The sequence below is a fragment of the Cheilinus undulatus genome, linkage group 17 (assembly GCF_018320785.1).
Source record: "Cheilinus undulatus linkage group 17, ASM1832078v1, whole genome shotgun sequence".
In the NCBI taxonomy this organism is placed as follows: Eukaryota; Metazoa; Chordata; class Actinopteri; order Labriformes; family Labridae; genus Cheilinus; species Cheilinus undulatus.
This window is the reverse complement of record NC_054881.1, coordinates 488148-512635: the sequence shown is the minus strand read 5'-3', so window position 1 is coordinate 512635 and position 24488 is coordinate 488148. Positions and strand designations below refer to the sequence as shown.

The 24488-nt window shown below is 39.1% G+C and overlaps 2 protein-coding genes across 3 annotated transcripts in view; one reads left to right on the top strand and one right to left on the bottom strand.

The window, feature by feature from the left end:
- Positions 1-403: 403 nt before the first annotated feature.
- cdc26 (cell division cycle 26 homolog) lies at positions 404-17283 on the top strand. The gene is made up of 3 exons (XM_041811561.1): positions 404-521; positions 16014-16115; positions 17043-17283. The coding sequence occupies exons 2-3, from the start codon at positions 16035-16037 to the stop codon at positions 17253-17255; spliced, it is 294 nt and encodes a 97-aa protein (XP_041667495.1). The 5' UTR covers positions 404-521; positions 16014-16034; the 3' UTR covers positions 17256-17283.
- A 1537-nt stretch (positions 17284-18820) lies between these two features.
- fer (fer (fps/fes related) tyrosine kinase) overlaps positions 18821-24488 on the bottom strand; it is a 34405-nt gene continuing 28737 nt past the window's right edge. For both annotated transcript variants that reach the window (XM_041810504.1, XM_041810505.1), the window contains exons 19-20: positions 23110-23232; positions 18821-22411 (exon numbers count right to left, since the gene is read on the bottom strand). In XM_041810504.1, the coding sequence (XP_041666438.1) occupies positions 22275-22411; positions 23110-23232 (260 nt within the window). In that variant the 3' untranslated portion in view covers positions 18821-22274. The remainder of the gene's footprint in view (positions 22412-23109; positions 23233-24488) is intronic.

The window sequence follows — 24488 nt, the reverse complement described above, 5'->3', positions numbered from 1 at the left end:
GAGTTTCTTGTAAATATTTCTTGTTTGTCTCAGTTTTGTCGCTTTAATCTCGGTTTTCTTTACTCTGCCGTTAATGTTCCGCTATATCAGCCTGAACCAATAACAGTGAAACATTTATTTGTCTATTTATTGCATTTATTTAAAGGTGAATGTGGAGGAAATTCATTCAAGTAAAATAAAGACTAAAAACGTTACGATGCTAGCATTAGCATTAGCACTAGCAACCGCTAAATGATCTACGCAGCGTCACTGTGACGTCAAACCCGCCTGCGCAGAGAGGCAGAAGTTTTATCAGACGGGTATGTTGATTGAAAATGAATTTGAACATTTATAAAGCTCTAAAATCACCTGGATTTACCTGAAACTTAGCCGTATCCAATCGGGGTGGCTGCGTCCTCGCGCCGACTGACCCGGATGTAAACACGGTATCAGTTTCCGGGTCAGAGGTCGTTTTCCCGGTTAGCAGAGTTGTAGCAGAAAGAGTGAAATAAAAGCAAACACCGCGACAACACACCTGCCAGGTGAGCTGAGCCCCGTTTATTAACTCCGGATAAATGAGCGGGGAGTAAAGGTAAAGGCGGGAAATCTGGTAACTGTTAGATGTCGAGTTTACGGAGCTGAGATAGAGGTTAGCATGTTAGCTTAGCATCATTTACAAAGCCATCAGCAGTGATCACCAATACCTGGAACTATTGATTATTAGTGATTGTCTATCGATTATCAATGATCGTCTATTAATCAATAACGACCGTCTATAACAGCTATAGCCGGGTAAAAGAAGGTTCTAGAGAGCCTAACCCTAACCCTACCCTAAACTAGAGAAGGTTCTAAACTAGAGAGAAGGTTCTAAACTAGAGAAGGTTCTAAACTAGAGAAGGTTCTAAACTAGAGAAGGTTCTAAACTAGAGAGAAGGTTCTAAACTAGAGAAGGTTCTAAACTAGAGAGAAGGTTCTAAACTAGAGAAGGTTCTAAACTAGAGAAGGTTCTAAACTAGAGAAGGTTCTAAACTAGAGAGAAGGTTCTAAACTAGAGAAGGTTCTAAACTAGAAAAGGTTCTAAACTAGAGAGAAGGTTCTAAACTAGAGAGAAGGTTCTAAACTAGAGAAGGTTCTAAACTAGAGAGAAGGTTCTAAACTAGAGAGAAGGTTCTAAACTAGAGAAGGTTCTAAACTAGAGAGAAGGTTCTAAACTAGAGAGAAGGTTCTAAACTAGAGAGAAGGTTCTAAACTAGAGAAGGTTCTAAACTAGAGAGAAGGTTCTAAACTAGAGAAGGTTCTAAACTAGAGAGAAGGTTCTAAACTAGAGAGAAGGTTCTAAACTAGAGAAGGTTCTAAACTAGAGAAGGTTCTAAACTAGAGAGAAGGTTCTAAACTAGAGAGAAGGTTCTAAACTAGAGAAGGTTCTAAACTAGAGAGAAGGTTCTAAACTAGAGAAGGTTCTAAACTAGAGAAGGTTCTAAACTAGAGAAGGTTCTAAACTAGAGAGAAGGTTCTAAACTAGAAAAGGTTCTAAACTAGAAAAGGTTCTAAACTAGAGAGAAGGTTCTAAACTAGAAAAGGTTCTAAACTAGAGAAGGTTCTAAACTAGAGAAGGTTCTAAACTAGAGAGAAGGTTCTAAACTAGAGAGAAGGTTCTAAACTAGAGAGAAGGTTCTAAACTAGAGAGAAGGTTCTAAACTAGAGAAGGTTCTAAACTAGAGAGAAGGTTCTAAACTAGAGAGAAGGTTCTAAACTAGAGAAGGTTCTAAACTAGAGAGAAGGTTCTAAACTAGAGAGAAGGTTCTAAACTAGAGAAGGTTCTAAACTAGAGAAGGTTCTAAACTAGAGAAGGTTCTAAACTAGAGAGAAGGTTCTAAACTAGAGAAGGTTCTAAACTAGAGAAGGTTCTAAACTAGAGAGAAGGTTCTAAACTAGAGAGAAGGTTCTAAACTAGAGAAGGTTCTAAACTAGAGAGAAGGTTCTAAACTAGAGAAGGTTCTAAACTAGAAAAGGTTCTAAACTAGAGAGAAGGTTCTAAACTAGAGAAGGTTCTAAACTAGAGAAGGTTCTAAACTAGAGAGAAGGTTCTAAACTAGAGAAGGTTCTAAACTAGAGAAGGTTCTAAACAAAAGAATGTTCTAAACTAGAGAAGGTTCTAAATAAGAGAGAAGGTTCTAAACTATAGAAGGTTCTAAACAAGAGAATGTTCTAAACTAGAGAGGAGGTTCTAAACTAGAGAAGGTTCTAAACAAGAGAGAAGGTTCTAAACTAGAGAAGGTTCTAAACAAGAGAATGTTCTAAACTAGAGAAGGTTCTAAACTAGAGAGAAGGTTCTAAACTAGAGAGAAGGTTCTAAACTAGAGAAGGTTCTAAACTAGAGAGAAGGTTCTAAACTAGAGAAGGTTCTAAACTAGAGAAGGTTCTAAACTAGAGAGAAGGTTCTAAACTAGAGAAGGTTCTAAACTAGAGAAGGTTCTAAACTAGAGAGAAGGTTCTAAACTAGAGAGAAGGTTCTAAACTAGAGAAGGTTCTAAACTAGAGAGAAGGTTCTAAACTAGAGAAGGTTCTAAACTAGAGAGAAGGTTCTAAACTAGAGAGAAGGTTCTAAACTAGAGAAGGTTCTAAACTAGAGAGAAGGTTCTAAACTAGAGAAGGTTCTAAACTAGAGAAGGTTCTAAACTAGAGAAGGTTCTAAACTAGAAAAGGTTCTAAACTAGAGAGAAGGTTCTAAACTAGAGAGAAGGTTCTAAACTAGAGAAGGTTCTAAACTAGAGAAGGTTCTAAACTAGAGAGAAGGTTCTAAACTAGAGAAGGTTCTAAACTAGAGAAGGTTCTAAACTAGAGAAGGTTCTAAACTAGAAAAGGTTCTAAACTAGAGAGAAGGTTCTAAACTAGAAAAGGTTCTAAACTAGAGAAGGTTCTAAACTAGAGAAGGTTCTAAACTAGAGAGAAGGTTCTAAACTAGAGAAGGTTCTAAACTAGAGAAGGTTCTAAACTAGAGAGAAGGTTCTAAACTAGAGAGAAGGTTCTAAACTAGAGAGAAGGTTCTAAACTAGAGAGAAGGTTCTAAACTAGAGAAGGTTCTAAACTAGAGAGAAGGTTCTAAACTAGAGAAGGTTCTAAACTAGAGAAGGTTCTAAACTAGAGAAGGTTCTAAACTAGAAAAGGTTCTAAACTAGAGAGAAGGTTCTAAACTAGAGAGAAGGTTCTAAACTAGAGAAGGTTCTAAACTAGAGAAGGTTCTAAACTAGAGAAGGTTCTAAACTATAGAAGGTTCTAAACTAGAGAAGGTTCTAAACTAGAAAAGGTTCTAAACTAGAGAGAAGGTTCTAAACTAGAGAGAAGGTTCTAAACTAGAGAAGGTTCTAAACTAGAGAAGGTTCTAAACTAGAGAGAAGGTTCTAAACTAGAGAAGGTTCTAAACTAGAGAAGGTTCTAAACTAGAGAAGGTTCTAAACTAGAGAGAAGGTTCTAAACTAGAGAGAAGGTTCTAAACTAGAGAGAAGGTTCTAAACTAGAGAAGGTTCTAAACTAGAGAATGTTCTAAAATAGAGAGAAGGTTCTAAACTAGAGAGAAGGTTCTAAACTAGAGAGAAGGTTCTAAACTAGAGAAGGTTCTAAACTAGAGAGAAGGTTCTAAACTAGAGAGAAGGTTCTAAACTAGAGAAGGTTCTAAACTAGAAAAGGTTCTAAACTAGAGAGAAGGTTCTAAACTAGATAAGGTTATAAACTATAGAATGTTATAAACTAGAGAAGGTTCTAAAATAGAAAAGGTTATAAAATAGAGAGAAGGTTATAAACTAGAGAAGGTTCTAAACTAGAGAAGGTTCTAAACTAGAGAAGGTTCTAAACTAGAAAAGGTTCTAAACTAGAGAGAAGGTTCTAAACTAGAGAAGGTTCTAAACTATAGAAGGTTCTAAACTAGAGAAGGTTCTAAACTAGAAAAGGTTCTAAACTAGAGAGAAGGTTCTAAACTAGAAAAGGTTCTAAACTAGAGAAGGTTCTAAACTAGAGAGAAGGTTCTAAACTAGAGAGAAGGTTCTAAACTAGAGAAGGTTCTAAACTAGAGAGAAGGTTCTAAACTAGAGAGAAGGTTCTAAACTAGAGAAGGTTCTAAACTAGAGAGAAGGTTCTAAACTAGAGAAGGTTCTAAACTAGAGAAGGTTCTAAACTAGAGAGAAGGTTCTAAACTAGAGAGAAGGTTCTAAACTAGAGAAGGTTCTAAACTAGAGAGAAGGTTCTAAACTAGAGAGAAGGTTCTAAACTAGAGAGAAGGTTCTAAACTAGAGAAGGTTCTAAACTAGAGAAGGTTCTAAACTAGAGAGAAGGTTCTAAACTAGAGAAGGTTCTAAACTAGAGAGAAGGTTCTAAACTAGAGAGAAGGTTCTAAACTAGAGAAGGTTCTAAACTAGAAAAGGTTCTAAACTAGAGAGAAGGTTCTAAACTAGAGAAGGTTCTAAACTAGAGAAGGTTCTAAACTAGAGAAGGTTCTAAACTAGAAAAGGTTCTAAACTAGAGAGAAGGTTCTAAACTAGAGAAGGTTCTAAACTAGAGAGAAGGTTCTAAACTAGAGAGAAGGTTCTAAACTAGAGAGAAGGTTCTAAACTAGAGAAGGTTCTAAACTAGAGAGAAGGTTCTAAACTAGAGAGAAGGTTCTAAACTAGAGAGAAGGTTCTAAACTAGAGAAGGTTCTAAACTAGAGAGAAGGTTCTAAACTAGAGAAGGTTCTAAACTAGAGAAGGTTCTAAACTAGAGAGAAGGTTCTAAACTAGAGAGAAGGTTCTAAACTAGAGAAGGTTCTAAACTAGAGAGAAGGTTCTAAACTAGAGAGAAGGTTCTAAACTAGAGAAGGTTCTAAACTAGAGAAGGTTCTAAACTAGAGAGAAGGTTCTAAACTAGAGAAGGTTCTAAACTAGAGAAGGTTCTAAACTAGAGAGAAGGTTCTAAACTAGAAAAGGTTCTAAACTAGAGAGAAGGTTCTAAACTAGAGAAGGTTCTAAACTAGAGAGAAGGTTCTAAACTAGAGAAGGTTCTAAACTAGAAAAGGTTCTAAACTAGAGAGAAGGTTCTAAACTAGAGAGAAGGTTCTAAACTAGAGAAGGTTCTAAACTAGAGAGAAGGTTCTAAACTAGAGAGAAGGTTCTAAACTAGAGAGAAGGTTCTAAACTAGAGAAGGTTCTAAACTAGAGAGAAGGTTCTAAACTAGAGAGAAGGTTCTAAACTAGAGAAGGTTCTAAACTAGAGAGAAGGTTCTAAACTAGAGAAGGTTCTAAACTAGAGAGAAGGTTCTAAACTAGAGAAGGTTCTAAACTAGAGAAGGTTCTAAACTAGAGAGAAGGTTCTAAACTAGAGAAGGTTCTAAACTATAGAATGTTATAAACTAGAGAAGGTTCTAAACAAGAGAATGTTCTAAACTAGAGAAGGTTCTAAACTAGAGAGAAGGTTCTAAACTAGAGAGAAGGTTCTAAACTAGAGAAGGTTCTAAACTAGAAAAGGTTCTAAACTAGAGAGAAGGTTCTAAACTAGAGAGAAGGTTCTAAACTAGAGAAGGTTCTAAACTAGAGAAGGTTCTAAACTAGAGAGAAGGTTCTAAACTAGAGAGAAGGTTCTAAACTAGAGAAGGTTCTAAACTAGAGAAGGTTCTAAACTAGAGAGAAGGTTCTAAACTAGAGAAGGTTCTAAACTAGAAAAGGTTCTAAACTAGAGAGAAGGTTCTAAACTAGAGAGAAGGTTCTAAACTAGAGAAGGTTCTAAATCAGATAGAAGGTTCTAAACTAGAGAAGGTTCTAAACTAGAGAAGGTTCTAAACTAGAGAATGTTCTAAACTAGAGAAGGTTCTAAACAAAAGAATGTTCTAAACTAGAGAAGGTTCTAAATAAGAGAGAAGGTTCTAAACTATAGAAGGTTCTAAACAAGAGAATGTTCTAAACAAAAGAATGTTCTAAACTAGAGAATGTTCTAAACTAGAGAATGTTCTAAACTAGAGAAGGTTCTAAACAAGAGAGAAGGTTCTAAACTAGAGAAGGTTCTAAACTAGAGAATGTTCTAAACTAGAGAAGGTTCTAAACTAGAGAATGTTCTAAACTAGAGAGAAGGTTCTAAACTAGAGAGAAGGTTCTAAACTAGAGAAGGTTCTAAACTAGAGAGAAGGTTCTAAACTAGAGAAGGTTCTAAACTAGAGAGAAGGTTCTAAACTAGAGAAGGTTCTAAACTAGAGAAGGTTCTAAACTAGAGAAGGTTCTAAACTAGAGAGAAGGTTCTAAACTAGAGAAGGTTCTAAACTAGAGAAGGTTCTAAACTAGAGAGAAGGTTCTAAACTAGAGAAGGTTCTAAACTAGAGAAGGTTCTAAACTAGAGAAGGTTCTAAACTAGAAAAGGTTCTAAACTAGAGAGAAGGTTCTAAACTAGAGAGAAGGTTCTAAACTAGAGAAGGTTCTAAACTAGAGAGAAGGTTCTAAACTAGAGAGAAGGTTCTAAACTAGAGAGAAGGTTCTAAACTAGAGAGAAGGTTCTAAACTAGAGAAGGTTCTAAACTAGAGAAGGTTCTAAACTAGAGAAGGTTCTAAACTAGAGAGAAGGTTCTAAACTAGAAAAGGTTCTAAACTAGAGAGAAGGTTCTAAACTAGAGAAGGTTCTAAACTAGAGAGAAGGTTCTAAACTAGAGAATGTTCTAAAATAGAGAAGGTTCTATAATATAGAGAAGGTTCTAAACTAGAGAGAAGGTTCTAAACTAGAGAGAAGGTTCTAAACTAGAGAATGTTCTAAACTAGAGAGAAGGTTCTAAACTAGAGAAGGTTCTAAACTAGAGAGAAGGTTCTAAACTAGAGAAGGTTCTAAATTAGAGAGAAGGTTCTAAACTAGAGAAGGTTCTAAACTAGAGAGAAGGTTCTAAACTAGAGAGAGGGTTCTAAACTAGAGAGAAGGTTCTAAACTAGAGAGACGGTTCTAAAACAGAGAGAAGGTTCTAATCTAGAGAGGAGGTTCTAAACTAGAGAGGAGGTTCTAAACCAGAGAGAAGGTTCTAAACTAGAGAGAAGGTTCTAAACTAGAGAGAAGGTTCTAAACTAGAGAAGGTTCTAAAGTAGAGAGAAGGTTCTAAACTAGAGAGGAGGTTCTAAACTAGAGAGGAGGTTCTAAACTAGAGAGACGGTTCTAAATCAGATAGAAGGTTCTAAACTAGAGAGAAGGTTCTAAACTAGAGAGAAGGTTCTAAACTAGAGAAGGTTCTAAACTAGAGAGGAGGTTCTAAACTAGAGAGGAGGTTCTAAACTAGAGAGACGGTTCTAAATAAGAGAGAAGGTTCTAAACTATAGAAGGTTCTAAACAAGAGAATGTTCTAAACTAGAGAATGTTCTAAACTAGAGAAGGTTCTAAACTAGAGAGAAGGTTCTAAACTAGAGAAGGTTCTAAACTAGAGAGAAGGTTCTAAACTAGAGAAGGTTCTAAACTAGAAAAGGTTCTAAACTAGAGAGAAGGTTCTAAACTAGAGAAGGTTCTAAACTAGAGAGAAGGTTCTAAACTAGAGAAGGTTCTAAACTAGAGAGAAGGTTCTAAACTAGAGAAGGTTCTAAACTAGAGAGAAGGTTCTAAACTAGAGAGAAGGTTCTAAACTAGAGAGAAGGTTCTAAACTAGAGAAGGTTCTAAACTAGAGAGAAGGTTCTAAACTAGAGAGAAGGTTCTAAACTAGAGAAGGTTCTAAAGTAGAGAGAAGGTTCTAAACTAGAGAAGGTTCTTAAATAGAGAGACGGTTCTAAAACAGAGAGAAGGTTCTAAACTAGAGAGAAGGTTCTAAACTAGAGAAATGGTTCTAAAACAGAGAGAAGGTTCTAAACTAGAGAGGAGGTTCTAAACTAGAAAGACGGTTCTAAATCAGAGAGAAGGTTCTAAACTAGAGAAGGTTCTAAACTAGAGAGAAGGTTCTAAACTAGAGAGAAGGTTCTAAACTAGAGAAGGTTCTAAACTAGAGAGAAGGTTCTAAACTAGAGAGAAGGTTCTAAACTAGAGAAGGTTCTAAACTAGAGAAGGTTCTAAACTAGAGAGAAGGTTCTAAACTAGAGAAGGTTCTAAACTAGAGAAGGTTCTAAACTAGAGAGAAGGTTCTAAACTAGAGAAGGTTCTAAACTAGAGAGAAGGTTCTAAACTAGAGAGAAGGTTCTAAACTAGAGAATGTTCTAAACTAGAGAGAAGGTTCTAAACTAGAGAAGGTTCTAAACTAGAGAAGGTTCTAAACTAGAGAGAAGGTTCTAAACTAGAGAAGGTTCTAAACTAGAGAAGGTTCTAAACTAGAGAGAAGGTTCTAAACTAGAGAGAAGGTTCTAAACTAGAGAATGTTCTAAACTAGAGAGAAGGTTCTAAACTAGAGAAGGTTCTAAACTAGAGAAGGTTCTAAACTAGAGAAGGTTCTAAACTAGAGAGAAGGTTCTAAACTAGAGAAGGTTCTAAACTAGAGAGAAGGTTCTAAACTAGAGAAGGTTCTAAACTAGAGAGAAGGTTCTAAACTAGAGAAGGTTCTAAACTAGAGAGAAGGTTCTAAACTAGAGAAGGTTCTAAACTAGAGAGAAGGTTCTAAACTAGAGAGAAGGTTCTAAACTAGAGAAGGTTCTAAACTAGAGAGAAGGTTCTAAACTAGAGAGAAGGTTCTAAACTAGAGAAGGTTCTAAACTAGAAAAGGTTCTAAACTAGAGAGAAGGTTCTAAACTAGAGAGAAGGTTCTAAACTAGAGAAGGTTCTAAACTAGAGAATGTTCTAAACTAGAGAAGGTTCTAAACAAAAGAATGTTCTAAACTAGAGAAGGTTCTAAATAAGAGAGAAGGTTCTAAACTATAGAAGGTTCTAAACTAGAGAGAAGGTTCTAAACTAGAGAAGGTTCTAAACTAGAGAAGGTTCTAAACTAGAGAAGGTTCTAAACTAGAAAAGGTTCTAAACTAGAGAGAAGGTTCTAAACTAGAGAAGGTTCTAAACTAGAGAGAAGGTTCTAAACTAGAGAAGGTTCTAAACTAGAGAAGGTTCTAAACTAGAGAGAAGGTTCTAAACTAGAGAAGGTTCTAAACTAGAGAGAAGGTTCTAAACTAGAGAAGGTTCTAAACTAGAGAGAAGGTTCTAAACTAGAGAAGGTTCTAAACTAGAGAGAAGGTTCTAAACTAGAGAGAAGGTTCTAAACTAGAGAGAAGGTTCTAAACTAGAGAAGGTTCTAAACTAGAGAGAAGGTTCTAAACTAGAGAAGGTTCTAAACTAGAGAAGGTTCTAAACTAGAGAGAAGGTTCTAAACTAGAGAAGGTTCTAAACTAGAGAGAAGGTTCTAAACTAGAGAGAAGGTTCTAAACTAGAGAAGGTTCTAAACTAGAGAAGGTTCTAAACTAGAGAGAAGGTTCTAAACTAGAGAAGGTTCTAAACTAGAGAGAAGGTTCTAAACTAGAGAGAAGGTTCTAAACTAGAGAAGGTTCTAAACTAGAGAGAAGGTTCTAAACTAGAGAAGGTTCTAAACTAGAGAGAAGGTTCTAAACTAGAGAAGGTTCTAAACTAGAGAGAAGGTTCTAAACTAGAGAAGGTTCTAAACTAGAGAGAAGGTTCTAAACTAGAGAGAAGGTTCTAAACTAGAGAAGGTTCTAAACTAGAGAGAAGGTTCTAAACTAGAGAGAAGGTTCTAAACTAGAGAGAAGGTTCTAAACTAGAGAGAAGGTTCTAAACTAGAGAGAAGGTTCTAAACTAGAGAGAAGGTTCTAAACTAGAGAAGGTTCTAAACTAGAGAGAAGGTTCTAAACTAGAGAAGGTTCTAAACTAGAGAGAAGGTTCTAAACTAGAGAAGGTTCTAAACTAGAGAGAAGGTTCTAAACTAGAGAGAAGGTTCTAAACTGGAGAAGGTTCTAAAGTAGAGAGAAGGTTCTAAAGTAGAGAGAAGGTTCTAAACTAGAGAGGAGGTTCTAAACTAGAGAGACGGTTCTAAATCAGATAGAAGGTTCTAAACTAGAGAGAAGGTTCTAAACTAGAGAAGGTTCTAAACTAGAGAGGAGGTTCTAAACTAGAGAGGAGGTTCTAAACTAGAGAGACGGTTCTAAATCAGATAGAAGGTTCTAAACTAGAGAAGGTTTTAAACTAGAGAGAGGGTTCTAAACTAGAGAGAAGGTTCTAAACTAGAGAAGGTTCTAAACTAGAGAATGTTCTAAACTAGAGAAGGTTCTAAACAAAAGAATGTTCTAAACTAGAGAAGGTTCTAAATAAGAGAGAAGGTTCTAAACTAGAGAAGGTTCTAAACTAGAGAATGTTCTAAACTAGAGAGAAGGTTCTAAACTAGAGAGAAGGTTCTAAACTAGAGAAGGTTCTAAACTAGAGAGAAGGTTCTAAACTAAAGAGAAGGTTCTAAACTAGAGACGGTTCTAAACCAGAGAGAATGTTCTAAACTAGAGAGAAGGTTCTAAACTAGAGAGAAGGTTCTAAACTAGAGAAGGTTCTAAAGTAGAGAGAAGGTTCTAAACTAGAGAAGGTTCTTAAATAGAGAAGGTTCTAAACTAGAGAGAAGGTTCTAAACTAGAGAAGGTTCTAAACTAGAGAGAAGGTTCTAAACTAGAGAGAAGGTTCTAAACTAGAGAGAAGGTTCTAAACTAGAGAAGGTTCTAAACTAGAGAGAAGGTTCTAAACTAGAGAGAAGGTTCTAAACTAGAGAGAAGGTTCTAAACTAGAGAGAAGGTTCTAAACTAGAGAGAGGGTTCTAAACTAGAGAGAAGGTTCTAAACTAGAGAGAAGGTTCTAAACTAGAGAGGAGGTTCTAAACTAGAAAGACGGTTCTAAATCAGAGAGAAGGTTCTAAACTAGAGAAGGTTCTAAACTAGAGAGAAGGTTCTAAACTAGAGAGAGGGTTCTAAACTAGAGAGAAGGTTCTAAACTAGAGAGGTTCTAAACTAGAGAGAAGGTTCTAAACTAGAGAAGGTTCTAAACTAGAGAGAAGGTTCTAAACTAGAGAGAAGGTTCTAAACTAGAGAAGGTTCTAAACTAGAGAGAAGGTTCTAAACTAGAGAGAAGGTTCTAAACTAGAGAGAAGGTTCTAAACTAGAGAGAAGGTTCTAAACTAGAGAGAAGGTTCTAAACTAGAGAAGGTTCTAAACTAGAGAGAAGGTTCTAAACTAGAGAAGGTTCTAAACTAGAGAGAAGGTTCTAAACAAGAGAAGGTTCTAAACTAGAGAAGGTTCTAAACTAGAGAGAAGGTTCTAAACTAGAGAGAAGGTTCTAAACTAGAGAAGGTTCTAAACTAGAGAAGGTTCTAAACTAGAGAATGTTCTAAACTAGAGAAGGTTCTAAACTAGAGAAGGTTCTAAACTAAAGAAGGTTCTAAACAAGAGAAGGTTCTAAACTAGAGAAGGTTCTAAACTAGAGAGAAGGTTCTAAACTAGAGAGAGGGTTCTAAACTAGAGAGAAGGTTCTAAACTAGAGAGAAGGTTCTAAACTAGAGAGGTTCTAAACTAGAGAGAAGGTTCTAAACTAGAGAGACGGTTCCAAAATCAGAGAGAAGGTTCTAGACTAGAGAGAAGGTTCTAAAATAGAGAGAAGGTTCTAAACTAGAGAGAGGGTTCTAAACTAGAGAGAAGGTTCTAAACTAGAGAGGTTCTAAACTAGAGAGAAGGTTCTAAACTAGAGAAGGTTCTAAACTAGAGAGAAGGTTCTAAACTAGAGAAGGTTCTAAACTAGAGAGAAGGTTCTAAACTAGAGAATGTTCTAAACTAGAGAGAAGGTTCTAAACTAGAGAAGGTTCTAAACTAGAGAGAAGGTTCTAAACTAGAGAAGGTTCTAAACTAGAGAGAAGGTTCTAAACTAGAGAGAAGGTTCTAAACTAGAGAGAAGGTTCTAAACTAGAGAGACGGTTCTAAACTAGAGAGAAGGTTCTAAACTAGAGAAGGTTCTAAACTAGAGAGAAGGTTCTAAACTAGAGAAGGTTCTAAACTAGAGAGAAGGTTCTAAACTAGAGAGAAGGTTCTAAACTAGAGAAGGTTCTAAACTAGAGAGCAGGTTCTAAACTAGAGAATGTTCTAAACTAGAGAGAAGGTTCTAAACTAGAGAAGGTTCTAAACTAGAGAAGGTTCTAAACTAGAGAAGGTTCTAAACTAGAGAGAAGGTTCTAAACTAGAGAAGGTTCTAAACTAGAGAGAAGGTTCTAAACTAGAGAAGGTTCTAAACTAGAGAGAAGGTTCTAAACTAGAGAAGGTTCTAAACTAGAGAGAAGGTTCTAAACTAGAGAAGGTTCTAAACTAGAGAGAAGGTTCTAAACTAGAGAAGGTTCTAAACTAGAGAGAAGGTTCTAAACTAGAGAAGGTTCTAAACTAGAGAGAAGGTTCTAAACTAGAGAAGGTTCTAAACTAGAGAGAAGGTTCTAAACTAGAGAAGGTTCTAAACTAGAGAAGGTTCTAAACTAGAGAGAAGTTTCTATACTAGAGATGGTTGTAAACTATATACTGTTCTAAACTAGAGAGAAGGTTCTAAACTAGAGAAGGTTCTAAAGTAGAGAGAAGGTTCTAAAGTAGAGAGAAGGTTCTAAACTAGAGAGAAGGTGCTAAACTAGAGAGAGGGTTCTAAACTAGAGAGAAGGTTCTAAACTAGAGAGAGGGTTCTAAACTAGAGAGAAGGTTCTAAACTAGAGAGAGGGTTCTAAACTAGAGAGAAGGTTCTAAACTAGAGAGACGGTTCTAAAACAGAGAGAAGGTTCTAAACTAGAGAGAAGGTTCTAAACTAGAGAGAAGGTTCTAAACTAGAGAAGGTTCTAAACTAGAGAAGGTTCTAAACTAGAGAGACTGTTCTAAATCAGATAGAAGGTTCTAAACTAGAGAAGGTTTTAAACTAGAGAGAGGGTTCTAAACTAGAGAGAAGGTTCTAAACTAGAGAGCAGGTTCTAAACTAGAGAATGTTCTAAACTAGAGAGAAGGTTCTAAACTAGAGAGAAGGTTCTAAACTAGAGAGAAGGTTCTAAACTAGAGAATGTTCTAAACTAGAGAGAAGGTTCTAAACTAGAGAGAAGGTTCTAAACTAGAGAGATGGTTCTAAACTGTGGAAGGTTCTAATCTAGAGAGTAGTATCTAAACTAGAGAGTAGGTTCTAAACTAGAGAAGGTTCTAAACTAGAGAGAAGGTTCTAAACTAGAGAAGGTTCTAAACTAGAGAGAAGGTTCTAAACTAGAGAAGGTTCTAAACTAGAGAAGGTTCTAAACTAGAGAGAAGGTTCTAAACTAGAGAAGGTTCTAAACTAGAGAAGGTTCTAAACTAGAGAAGGTTCTAAACTAGAGAGAAGGTTCTAAACTAGAGAGAAGGTTCTAAACTAGAGAGAAGGTTCTAAACTAGAGAGAAGGTTCTAAACTAGAGAAGGTTCTAAACTAGAGAAGGTTCTAAACTAGAGAGAAGGTTCTAAACTAGAGAAGGTTCTAAACTAGAGAGAAGGTTCTAAACTAGAGAGAAGGTTCTAAACTAGAGAAGGTTCTAAACTAGAGAAGGTTCTAAACTAGAGAGAAGGTTCTAAACTAGAGAGAAGGTTCTAAACTAGAGAAGGTTCTAAACTAGAGAGAAGGTTCTAAACTAGAGAAGGTTCTAAACTAGAGAGAAGGTTCTAAACTAGAGAAGGTTCTAAACTAGAGAGAAGGTTCTAAACTAGAGAAGGTTCTAAACTAGAGAGAAGGTTCTAAACTAGAGAGAAGGTTCTAAACTAGAGAAGGTTCTAAACTAGAGAGAAGGTTCTAAACTAGAGAGAAGGTTCTAAACTAGAGAAGGTTCTAAACTAGAGAAGGTTCTAAACTAGAGAAGGTTCTAAACTAGAGAGAAGGTTCTAAACTAGAGAGAAGGTTCTAAACTAGAGAAGGTTCTAAACTAGAGAGAAGGTTCTAAACTAGAGAAGGTTCTAAACTAGAGAGAAGGTTCTAAACTAGAGAGAAGGTTCTAAACTAGAGAAGGTTCTAAACTAGAGAGAAGGTTCTAAACTAGAGAAGGTTCTAAACTAGAGAGAAGGTTCTAAACTAGAGAAGGTTCTAAACTAGAGAGAAGGTTCTAAACTAGAGAATGTTCTAAACTAGAGAGAAGGTTCTAAACTAGAGAGAAGGTTCTAAACTAGAGAATGTTCTAAACTAGAGAGAAGGTTCTAAACTAGAGAGAAGGTTCTAAACTAGAGAAGGTTCTAAACTAGAGAGAAGGTTCTAAACTAGAGAATGTTCTAAACTAGAGAGAAGGTTCTAAACTAGAGAAGGTTCTAAACTAGAGAGAAGGTTCTAAACTAGAGAAGGTTCTAAACTAGAGAGAAGGTTCTAAACTAGAGAAGGTTCTAAACTAGAGAAGGTTCTAAACTAGAGAGAAGGTTCTAAACTAGAGAAGGTTCTAAACTAGAGAGAAGGTTCTAAACTAGAGAAGGTTCTAAACTAGAGAGAAGGTTCTAAACTAGAGAGAAGGTTCTAAACTAGAGAGAAGGTTCTAAACTAGAGAGAAGGTTCTAAACTAGAGAGAAGGTTCTAAACTAGAGAGAAGGTTCTAAACTAGAGAAGGTTCTAAACTAGAGAGAAGGTTCTAAACTAGAGAGAAGGTTCTAAACTAGAGAGAAGGTTCTAAACTAGAGAAGGTTCTAAACTAGAGAGAAGGTTCTAAACTAGAGAGAAGGTTCTAAACTAGAGAGAAGGTTCTAAACTAGAGAAGGTTCTAAACTAGAGAGAAGGTTCTAAACTAGAGAGAAGGTTCTAAACTAGAGAAGGTTCTAAACTAGAGAGAAGGTTCTAAACTAGAGAGAAGGTTCTAAACTAGAGAAGGTTCTAAACTAGAGAGAAGGTTCTAAACTAGAGAAGGTTCTAAACTAGAGAGAAGGTTCTAAACTAGAGAAGGTTCTAAACTAGAGAGAAGGTTCTAAACTAGAGAGAAGGTTCTAAACTAGAGAATGTTCTAAACTAGAGAGAAGGTTCTAAACAAGAGAGAAGGTTCTAAACTAGAGAATGTTCTAAACTAGAGAATGTTCTAAACTAGAGAAGGTTCTAAACTAGAGAGAAGGTTCTAAATTAGAGAGAAGGTTCTAAACTAGAGAAGGTTCTAAACTAGAGAGAAGGTTCTAAACTAGAGAGAAGGTTCTAAACTAGAGAGAAGGTTCTAAACTAGAGAGGAGGTTCTAAACTAGAGAGACGGTTCTAAATCAGATAGAAGGTTCTAAACTAGAGAAGGTTTTAAACTAGAGAGAGGGTTCTAAACTAGAGAGAAGGTTCTAAACTAGAGAGAAGGTTCTAAACTAGAGAGGTTCTAAACTAGAGAGAAGGTTCTAAACTAGAGAGACGGTTCTAAAACAGAGAGAAGGTTCTAATCTAGAGAGGAGGTTCTAAACTAGAGAGGAGGTTCTAAACCAGAGAGAAGGTTCTAAACTAGAGAGAAGGTTCTAAACTAGAGAGAAGGTTCTAAACTAGAGAAGGTTCTAAAGTAGAGAGAAGGTTCTAAAGTAGAGAGAAGGTTCTAAACTAGAGAGAAGGTTCTAAACTAGAGAGACGGTTCTAAAACAGAGAGAAGGTTCTAAACTAGAGAGGAGGTTCTAAACCAGAGGGATGGATCCAAACTAGAGAGACGGTTCTAAAACAGAGAGAAGGTTCTAAACTAGAGAGACGGTTCTAAAACAGAGAGAAGGTTCTAAACTAGAGAGGAGGTTCTAAACTAGAGAGAAGGTTCTAAACTAGAGAGAAGGTTCTAAACTAGAGAGACGGTTCTAAAACAGAGAGAAGGTTCTAAACTAGAGAGGAGGTTCTAAACCAGAGGGATGGTTCCAAACTCATGTCTGTTGATAATCAGTTTGGATTTGTATGGAGTCCAAACTTCAGTGTTGAGATCAGGATTAATCTGCAGTTTTTACATTCAAACCTGAATATGAGTTATAAACTATTTATAATACTTGATCTCTGGTTGTGTGTTATTGATCTCTGATTGTGTGTTATTGATCTCTGATTGTGTGTTATTTATCTCTGTGTGTTATTAATCTATGATTGAGAGTGTTATTGATCTCTGTTTGTGTGTTATTGATCTCTGATTGGCCCTCTCTCTGTGATTAGGTTTCTCTGACCAGACTGAAGATGCTAAGGAGGAAGCCGACTCGTCTGGAGCTGAAGATCGACGACACCGAAGAGTTCGAGAGCGTCAAGAAAGAGCTCGAGGTTATCAGTACTGATAAAACTGATCAATATTCAATCTATTTATTATAGTGTGCTAGCCAGAACAACGGTACTGATCATAACTGATCAATGAGTCAGAGCTGTCATATTGATCTGTAACAGTGATGGTAATCAATAATCTCAGCTGATGTGAACATTTCTGCTGATATTTACATCCAGTCAGTTGCTGATAAACCCCGCCCCCATCAGCCTTAGAGACCGCCGTCTGACCTGATCCAGTAGTGGTGGAGTTTTAGTCTGGACTGTCAGTCCTGGTGCTGCCGGACTCTTCTCTTTATTCATCATTCCTCTCTCTAAAGCCTCACTAACCACCCACGTTTAGGCCTGAACTACATTTAAATATTATATTTAAATATCATCATCAGCTAAAATTAACCTGGAAAATCCAGAAAAAAGTATGAATAAAATTAATTCATAATAAATAAAAAATCAGCCTTTTTAGTTTCCAGAAAGAAAAAAATCGGATTTAACTTTTCTTTTGTTGTTAATTATGATGATTAATGCTGATTAATCATCATGAATGATGATTCATGATCATTACTGCAGCGCTCAGACCGATGTTTGACTCACAGATGTAGATTTAGATTCCTTCTCTTAGAATAACAGTCGGATTAAATATTGTCATGTTTTTGGCATTGGACTTCCGTACATCAGAGTCCTGCAGCTCCGGTGTTTCCCATGAACACCTCCTGACCCACTTTGGGTCTGGAGCCGGCTGTTGAGCAGCTCTGATGTAGAGACGAGCATTAACATGTTCCCTCATGTCTGTGAACCCTCCCCTCTGTATGAATTTCAGGTTTTTGCTGAAAATTTTTATTTTTTTGTCTTTTAAGAATGTAAGATTTAAAAAACAAAATTAATATATATTTTTTTAAAATGTGGATTTTTTTTCCTTTCTTTTTTCTACAGGCCAGGAAGCGTCAGAGAGAGGAGGCGGAGTCAGGAGGAGGAGTGGGCGGGGCCTCTGTAATAGGTGTTGACCTGATAGGAGGTGGAGCCTCTGCCTCAGGTTCTTCATCCACTGCAGCGTCGAGGGCGGAGCTTATCAACGAGCGAATCGGCTACAAGCCTCATCCTAAACCGGCGACGCTGCCGACCTTATTTGGAAGTTTACAGTTTTAATAGCCAATAAAAATGTTTCATAGAAAAACAGCTGATGGTTTTTATTTCCCTTTCACCTTAGCTGATAAATGTAGAAACAGCTCGGACAGCTTTACTGACTCTTTAATGATCCTGATGAAGGCAGAGGTCAGAGTTCAGATAAATCCTGTTAGATATTTGACTCCATCATCAGGTTGATCTCTGGTCCTTAAGCTGGGTCAGTCTTCTTTGGATCAAACATCTCCTCAAGTGTCCTCTGGTTGGTGGAGTAAAAGACTCACAGGGGTCCATTCTCTGGTCTATCAGGGTCCATTCTCTGGGATTATCAGGGTCCATTCTCTGGGATTATCAGGGTCCATTCTCTGGGATTATCAGGGTCCATTCTCTGGGATTATCAGGGTCCATTCTCTGGGATTATCAGGGTCCATTCTCTGGTCTATCAGGGTCCATTCTCTGGGATTATCAGGGTCCATTCTCTGGGATTATCAGGGTCCATTCTCTGGTCTATCAGGGTCCATTCTCTGGTCTATCCGGGTCCATTCTCTGGGATTATCAGGGTCCATTCTCTGGGATTATCAGGGTCCATTCTCTGGGATTATCAGGGTCCATTCTCTGGGATTGTCAGGGTCCATTCTCTGGGTTTGTCAGGGTCCATCCTCTGGGTTTGTCAGGGTCCATTCTCTGGGATTGTCAGGGTCCATTCTCTGGGTTTATCAGGGTCCATTCTCTGGGTTTGTCAGGGTCCATCCTCTGGGTTTGTCAGAGGCCATTCTCTGGGTTTATCAGGGTCCATTCTCTGGGTTTGTCAGGGTCCATCCTCTGGGTTTGTCAGGGTCCATTCTCTGGGATTGTCAGGGTCCATCCTCTGGGTTTGTCAGGGTCCATCCTCTGGGATTGTCAGGGTCCATTCTCTGGGTTTGTCAGGGTCCATCCTCTGGGTTTGTCAGGGTCCATTCTCTGGGTTTGTCAGGGTCCATCCTCTGGGTTTGTCAGGGTCCATTCTCTGGGAATGTCAGGGTCCATTCTCTGGGTTTATCAGGGTCCATTCTCTGGGTTTATCAGGGTCCATCCTCTGGGTTTGTCAGAGGCCATGGTTTTATTTCTGACCTCCTTGTTCCATCTTTCTCTTTTTGCCTGCTCAGATCTTTAACCTTTGACCTTCCATCCCCTCCTCTAACTTCTGGTCTGACGGTGATCAGGCTTTTCTGTCGTAGCCCTGGCTCTGTGGGATAAACCCCCCCAGTCCATCAGACAGTAGAATCATTTCTTACTCCTGTTAGCTGCATTTCCTCAGTGCTTTGGTTGTCTCCATACTGTTGCTGATTTTTACGCTGTTTGATCATGTGATCTAAAATCAACAACACTTTTTGGAAAAGTTTTAAAATCCAAACATTTTGGAGGAAGTAATACATAAAACAGGGATCAATGTTCAGTTGGAATCTAAAATGATATTTTAGCACTTAAATCCATCAAGTTAAGGAGAAAAAAAGAGTAAAGTGTTGGACTACAGTCAGACTAAACGGATGATCGCTCTGACTAAAGAGTGAAAGCAAACATGGGCGTCTTGGAGAGAAACAATGACAGTGTTTGTTCATATAAAGGGTTTATTTCTTTAATAAATGACACATTAACCTTCTTATAAAGAGTTTAAACAAATATCAAAGACAGATTAGTGTTGACTGTAAAAAACAAACGCTAAAATCATCTGGAGTTTATTTACAGACAGTAGGCAGCGCTGTGGAGACACCTGTGACATCATCAAGAAGGCTCCGCCCTCACACAGTTCAGGAAGTGATGCTGACCAATCAGGGCTGACACCAGTTTGTAGTTCATAAAGATTTATATTAACGAGTCAGTGACATTGTTGGTCACCATGACAACCAGCCTGTTAGTAAGTGCTAATCAGATCAAAGGTTCTGTTTACAAAATAAAAATGAATTATTGTACAAACATTTTCACTTCCTGTTTTTATTCTTTTACATCTTAGAATGACTTAAAAAAAAAACAAATTTCAAATAAATTCACTGATTGGTCAGAAAATAAAAAAGAGCTTGTGTGGGCGTGGTCTGTGTGATGATTGACAGCTGTTTTTCAAAATAAAGGTCAGTGTCTCTTCAGATTATGAGCTTTTATGTTGAAAGAAAACATAAAAAAGTAAAAACGTAATAAATAAAAATAAAAGATGTAAAAAAAGGCAGCTGATTGGTTCGTTTCTAGTGTTTATACTGTTGGCATGGTAAAGGGGGCGTGGCCTTAGCTTCTCTATAAAGTTTGGCACTTATTTTGTGTTTAACCAAAAAGTAAAATAAATAATTAAAAAAAAATGTTATTTACACGTCTTTTAATAAAGTTTGGATCCATGGTCACATGGTCTCTCTCTCTCAGGAAGCACTTGTGCTTAGCTAATGCTAAGCTAACAGTTCAAAGTGTCAGAACCATCACTGCAGTGATGCTAACCTGTTAGCTTCATCAACCTTCTCATCTATGTTCACTTCCTGTCTGACAGCCATGATGTGATGGTTTGTGATTTAGATGCTAACAGAAGCTAAACGACCTAGCTACAGCCATGCTAAGCTAGCAGTAGTGTAAATTACACTTCAACAGAAGCTAAATGATAGCTTAGCTGATGCTGTCAGCAGAGGCTAGCATTAGCTTGGGGGTGCTAACTGTGAATGTAGTGTTTGCTACAGACATGCTCAGTGTGTGCTGACCTGATGACATCATCTTTGTCTTTGTCCATGTTCACAAATAAAGTTTTTTTTTTTTTCTCATGTCTGAAGTTTGAGTGTTTTACAGAAACGCTCCGTGGTCAGACCATCACCGTCTAACATGTCTGTCACTAGAGAAGGCTTTAAATAAAGACTTACCTCTCCAGGCCACCCCAATGTTTTAGTCACACTGCACTCTGGGTAGTGTGACATCACAGGGCTTCAGTGACCTCAAACCTTTGTGTGGACGTGACGGCACTGGCAGTGAAGAGGAGCGCGAGTGCTCCTCTCAGGGTCAAAGAGAACGTAGTCGTAGAGGCAAACAGTCGTAGAGGGCGCTGAGTGGATTAACTCTGGGTTTCTTTGACTGTAAACAGAAACTCTCCTTTTTAAACCCAGACTGGTGAGACTGACCCCAGCCAGAGAGACCATTACCCTGACGACATCCAATCAAATGCTCCGCTCATTAACTCTCCCACATTTCTAACCATCTAGTCCTCATCAAACATCAGCCCTGCACTCCACGGTCAGGACAGCCGGGCTTTAAGAACCTGAGGGGGTCTGCAGGACTGTCACTGGACTCTACCAGAGCTGAGGGGGTCTGCAGGACTGTCACTGGACTCTACCAGAGCTGAAGGGGTCTGCAGGACTGTCACTGGACTCTACCAGAGCTGAGGGGGTCTGCAGGACTGTCACTGGACTCTACCAGAGCTGAGGGGGTCTGCAGGACTGTCACTGGACTCTACCAGAGCTGAGGGGGTCTGCAGGACTGTCACTGGACTCTACCAGAGCTGAGGGGGTCTGCAGGACTGTCACTGGACTCTACCAGAGCTGAAGGGGTCTGCAGGACTGTCACTGGACTCTACCAGAGCTGAGGGGGTCTGCAGGACTGTCACTGGACTCTACCAGAGCTGAGGGTCTGTGAGGACTAAAACAAAGCTACAGGCTAATTAGAGATTTTCAACGTACTCAACATTCATGACTAAAGTTTTAAACTTGTTCTCCCGCCTCTTTGGGACAAAAGAAAAAATGTTCCCATTTTTAAACAGAGTGTCTCGGCTCTTCTGTGAACTGGAGTCATTATTAAAGGACTTCCTGTCTGCAGAGACTCAGAGGGACACGTCACGGCCTCTCTGTGTCTCTCAGGCTGTCTCCTCCAGTGTCTAAGTCTGTGCACATGCTCTGTTCAACAAAGGATGTGGTGATGACAGACCGGCCTGCCATTGGTTGTCACAGCCAGTCACATGCAGACTCTATAACCTCCACATCCAGCCGCTGCGCCGTGACCCACCAGCAAACCGCTCCCTCTCTAATTTATCAGAGCAGCTCCACTGAGCGCGCTCCAGTGTCGTCTCTGGACCGCCACTCCACTGGTGCCAGACTGGGATACGCTGCAGGTCTAGTTTCAGCACCAGCTGCTGCCAGACTGCATCAAGTCCAGAAAGCTCCAAACAGGAAGTCACAAGTGTAGAGTATCTGGTACTTTCAAAATAAAACAGTGCGCAGACTCCTGATAGTAAATCATTTCTATATCAACATTACGTCTCATCCTGCAGCGAGAGCAAAGGGTCACTGAGAGGTCAGTGGGTCACAGAGCTACAATGGCGCCCTTAACGAGGAAAAGTTCACTTTTGAGGACATTTAGCCAAAGAATGTTACATACCACCACAGATCCTTTAACCTTTAACCTCCTAATGTTCCCACCCATGGACAGGTGCTGACATCAGACTCATGCTGGGACAGATGACAAATCAACTGCTGTTGATGCGTGACCTCTGCCTGCTGATCAGGGCTGCACGCCGCAGCACAGTGCTCTAAACACGTTTCCAGTGGGCGACGTCACTCGCCTTCAGTCAGAGCAGATCTGTGGCGCTGCGGAGTGCTGCATCGCCGCTGTATGAGGAAACTGGGGGTACCATGAGCTCTCCTCACCACCTGTTTGCCTCTATGACTACACTGAGGTCACGCTGAGCAGCGCCCCCTCTCTGCCAGAGATAACGCTCACAGGACGGTTTAATGACCCCGGGGACTCAGACATGGGGGCCTCCAGAGATCCTAACACCTGTCCAATCAGAGAACTCATACACTGGCCACGCCCACCAATCACAGAGGCAGACACTGTTAAGAGGGTGGGGCTAAACTGATAATGACAAGTGATGATGTCATCACTTCCTCTTGATGGTGTGATCTCAGTGATGATGTCATCACTTCCTCTTGATGGTGTGATCTCAGTGATGATGTCATCACTTCCTCTTGATGGTAGCGATGTCAGTGATGACATCACCACTTCTTGATGGTAGTGATGTCAATGATGATGTCAGTGATGACATCATCACTTCTTCTTGATGGCAGCCAGGTCTCTCTGCAGCTCGCTGAACTTGGGGCGGTCCTCAGGGTTATACTGCCAGCAGCGCTGCATCACTTTGTACACGTCGTCAGGGCAACGCTGAGGACACGCCATCCTGTAGCCTAGCAAAAAGAGAGGGGGAGGAGTCACCTTTGTTCTTCTACACATTTAAAACCGTCAGAACAACATCAGATCATGTGACCTCTCTGTGGACAGGAAGCTCCCATCCATGGAGCTGGTTTTATTTTGTAAATGTGGTGAAACACTTCCTGGGGTGTTCCATCAAAGTAGCCAATGAAGGTGGAGCTTTCTGAGTGGTCCTGACCTGAACTAACTTCCATCTACGCCTGAACCCGTCCCACTAAGGAGGCTCAGCTGAGTCCAGGCTGGATTCAACGATCAGCGTGTGTGGGATGTTTATAAAGCCCAGATCAATCGATCACTGAAAAAACAATACTAGATATGGAAAAAAAAAAAAACGCGAGCCGAGTCCTTCCCACGCAGGAGCAGCCTTAGCAGAGAAGGGCGATCAAAGGGTGAGACAAAGAAGAATGTTCCAGTTACCTCATGGCCTTTTCTCTCTCCCTACATCCACTGATTCTGTTTCCTCAGCGGTTCTCAGACCACGTTACCATGGTTACTCAGCTAGACTTAGCTGGACAGTTCACCAGCTCAGGAGCAGGCTTGTTCTGAAGACCCCGTTACCATGGTAACTCAGCTGAGACTCCATTAGACACACTGATGGAACAGAGATCCTGCTCTAATTAGGTAAACTAACCAAAGTCAGGCTTAACCCTTTATTCACTTCTGTTCAGTTTACCTTTCTCCACCTGCTCTCGAGCCTGCTGATTGGTCATCCCAGGATAAGGACACACCCCCAGACTGAAGGTCTCCCACAGCAGGATGCCGTAACTCCACACGTCACTCTCTGAGCTGTAACGACCTGCAGCGACCAATCAGAGAGCAGGGCACGTCAGCAGCCAATCAGAGAGAAGGTAATCAGCAGCCAATTGTGAAAACCCTAGAGCAGCGTTTGATTTTGTAAACCCTAGAGCAGCATTTTATTGTGAAAACCCTAGAGCAGCGTTTTATTGTGAAAACCCTAAAGCAGCGTTTGATTGTGAAAACCCTAGAGCAGCGTTTTATTGTGAAAACCCTAGAGCAGCGTTTGATTGTGAAAACCCTAAAACAGCGTTTTATTGTGAAAACCCTAGAGCAGCGTTTTATTGTGAAAACCCTAGAGCAGCGTTTGATTTTGTTAACCCTAGAGCAGCGTTTTATTGTGAAAACCCTAGAGCAGCGTTTGATTTTGTAAACCCTAGAGCAGCGTTTGATTGTGAAAACCCTAGAGCAGCATTTTATTGTGAAAACCCTAGAGCAGCGTTTGATTTTGTAAACCCTAGAGCAGCGTTTGATTGTGAAAACCCTAGAGCAGCATTTGATTTTGTAAACCCTAGAGCAGCGTTTGATTGTGAAAACCCTAGAGCAGCGTTTGATTTTGTAAACCCTAGAGCAGCGTTTGATTGTGAAAACCCTAGAGCAGCGTTTTATTGTGAAAACCCTTAAGCAGCGTTTGATTGTGAAAACCCTAGAGCAGCATTTTATTGTGAAAACCCTAGAGCAGCGTTTGATTTTGTAAACCCTAGAGCAGCGTTTGATTGTGAAAACCCTTAAGCAGCGTTTGATTGTGAAAACCCTAGAGCAGCGTTTTATTGTGAAAACCCTAAAACAGCGTTTCATTGTGAATACCCTAAAGCAGCGTTTTATTGTGAAAAACCCTAAAACAGCGTTTAATCGTGAATATCCTAAAGCAGCGTTTTATTGTGAAAACCCTAAAACAGCATTTTATTGTGAAAACCCTAGAGCAGCGTTTTATTGTGAAAACCCTAGAGCAGCGTTTGATTGTGAAAACCCTAAAACAGCGTTTTATTGTGAAAACCCTAGAGCAGCGTTTTATTGTGAAAACCCTAGAGCAGCGTTTGATTTTGTTAACCCTAGAGCAGCGTTTTATTGTGAAAACCCTAGAGCAGCGTTTGATTTTGTAAACCCTAGAGCAGCGTTTGATTGTGAAAACCCTAGAGCAGCATTTTATTGTGAAAACCCTAGAGCAGCGTTTGATTTTGTAAACCCTAGAGCAGCGTTTGATTGTGAAAACCCTAGAGCAGCATTTGATTTTGTAAACCCTAGAGCAGCGTTTGA